The sequence below is a fragment of the Eimeria mitis genome, genomic scaffold, assembly GCF_000499745.2.
Source record: "Eimeria mitis Houghton genomic scaffold, Emh_scaff2543, whole genome shotgun sequence".
NCBI lineage: Eukaryota > Apicomplexa > Conoidasida > Eucoccidiorida > Eimeriidae > Eimeria > Eimeria mitis.
Window position 1 is genome coordinate 7,484 of NW_013570884.1, and position 1,267 is coordinate 8,750.

The 1,267-nt window shown below is 58.2% G+C and overlaps 1 protein-coding gene across 1 annotated transcript in view; it reads left to right on the forward strand.

The window, feature by feature from the left end:
• Positions 1-1,142, forward strand: part of EMH_0055310 (uncharacterized protein) — a gene marked incomplete at both ends in the record, with an annotated part of 7,759 nt that extends 6,617 nt beyond the window's left edge. The window contains 2 exons of the mRNA XM_013497221.1: positions 8-929; positions 1,060-1,142. Of these exons, the coding sequence (XP_013352675.1) occupies positions 8-929; positions 1,060-1,142 (1,005 nt within the window). The remainder of the gene's footprint in view (positions 1-7; positions 930-1,059) is intronic.
• Positions 1,143-1,267: the final 125 nt, after the last annotated feature.

Consider the following 1,267-nt stretch of genomic DNA (forward strand, 5'->3'; position numbering starts at 1 on the left):
GATGCAGCAGCAACAGCAGCAGCAGCAGCAGCAGCAGCAGCAACAGCAGCAGCAGGTTAAAGTTGAGGTGTTTCAACATAATACAGATGCTGCTGCTGCTGGTATGAGAAATATTGCTGCTGTTTCATCTGCTGCTGCTGCTGCTGCTGCTGCTGCTGGTGGTGGTGCTGCTGGTGGTGTGGGAGGAACTGCAGCACAGGGGGCTCCTGTTGCTGCTGTTCCTGCTGCACCGCAGCAGCAGCAGCAGCAGCAGCAGCAACAAACAGGACGCGGCAGCAGAAAGCGTCAGCGGGAGCTTCTTGCTGCAGCAGCAGCAGCAAATGCAGCAGAAGCAGCAGCAGCAGCAACAACAGCAGCAGCAGCAACAAGTGAAAGAGGAGGCTCGAAGGCACGCAAGCCAGAGAGGCAACACACACCCAGAGCAGCAGCAGCAGCAGCAGCAGCAGCTGCTGCTGCTGCTGCAGCAGCAGCAGCAGCACAAACTCCTCACCATCATCAGCATAAAGCTCTAGCAGCAGCAGAAGAGGAGATCCCGCTGCGTGCAGGCAGCAGCAGCAACAGAAGCAGCAGCAGCAAAAGCAGCAGCAGCAGCAGCAGCAAAAACAGCAGCACTCTTGCTGATGGCGTGAGTGAAGCACTCTTGAACTTCCCAGCAGCAGCAGCAGCAGCAGCAGCTGCTGCTGCTGCTGCTGCAGCTGGCAACAACAGCAGCAGCAGCAACTTACTCGATGCTGTTGCGGGACGTGCTGCTGCTGCTGCTGCTTCTCCTCTTCGTGGCCCCCACAAAGAAAGCAGCTACGGGGGGGGTGCTTCTGCTGCTGCTCAGCTGCAGCAGCAACTGCAGCAGCAGCTGCAGCAGCACTTGCATCAACAGCTGCAGCAGCAGCAGCTGCAGCAGCAGCAGCAACGATTGCAGAAGCAGATTGAAGGTGGAATGTTTAACAAGGCCCATGACGGCAGCAGCGCGTTGTCTGCTGCTGCACCTGCTGCTGCTGCACCTGCTGCTGCTGCACCTGCTGCTGCTGCTGCTCCTGCTGCTGCTGCTGCTGCTGAGTGGAGCTGCGAAGAGCTTGCTGCTGATATTGCTGCTTCTCTGGGGCTGCCGCTTGAAGTATTTGCTGCTAGGCTTTCTCACTTTATAAACAAGTCTGAGGGGAGAGCAGCAGCAGCAGCAGCAGCAGCACCAGCAGCAGCAGCAGCAGCAGCAGCAGCACCAGCAGCAGCAGCAGGAACTGGCGCTGCAGCAGCAGAAAGAAATGCTGCAGAC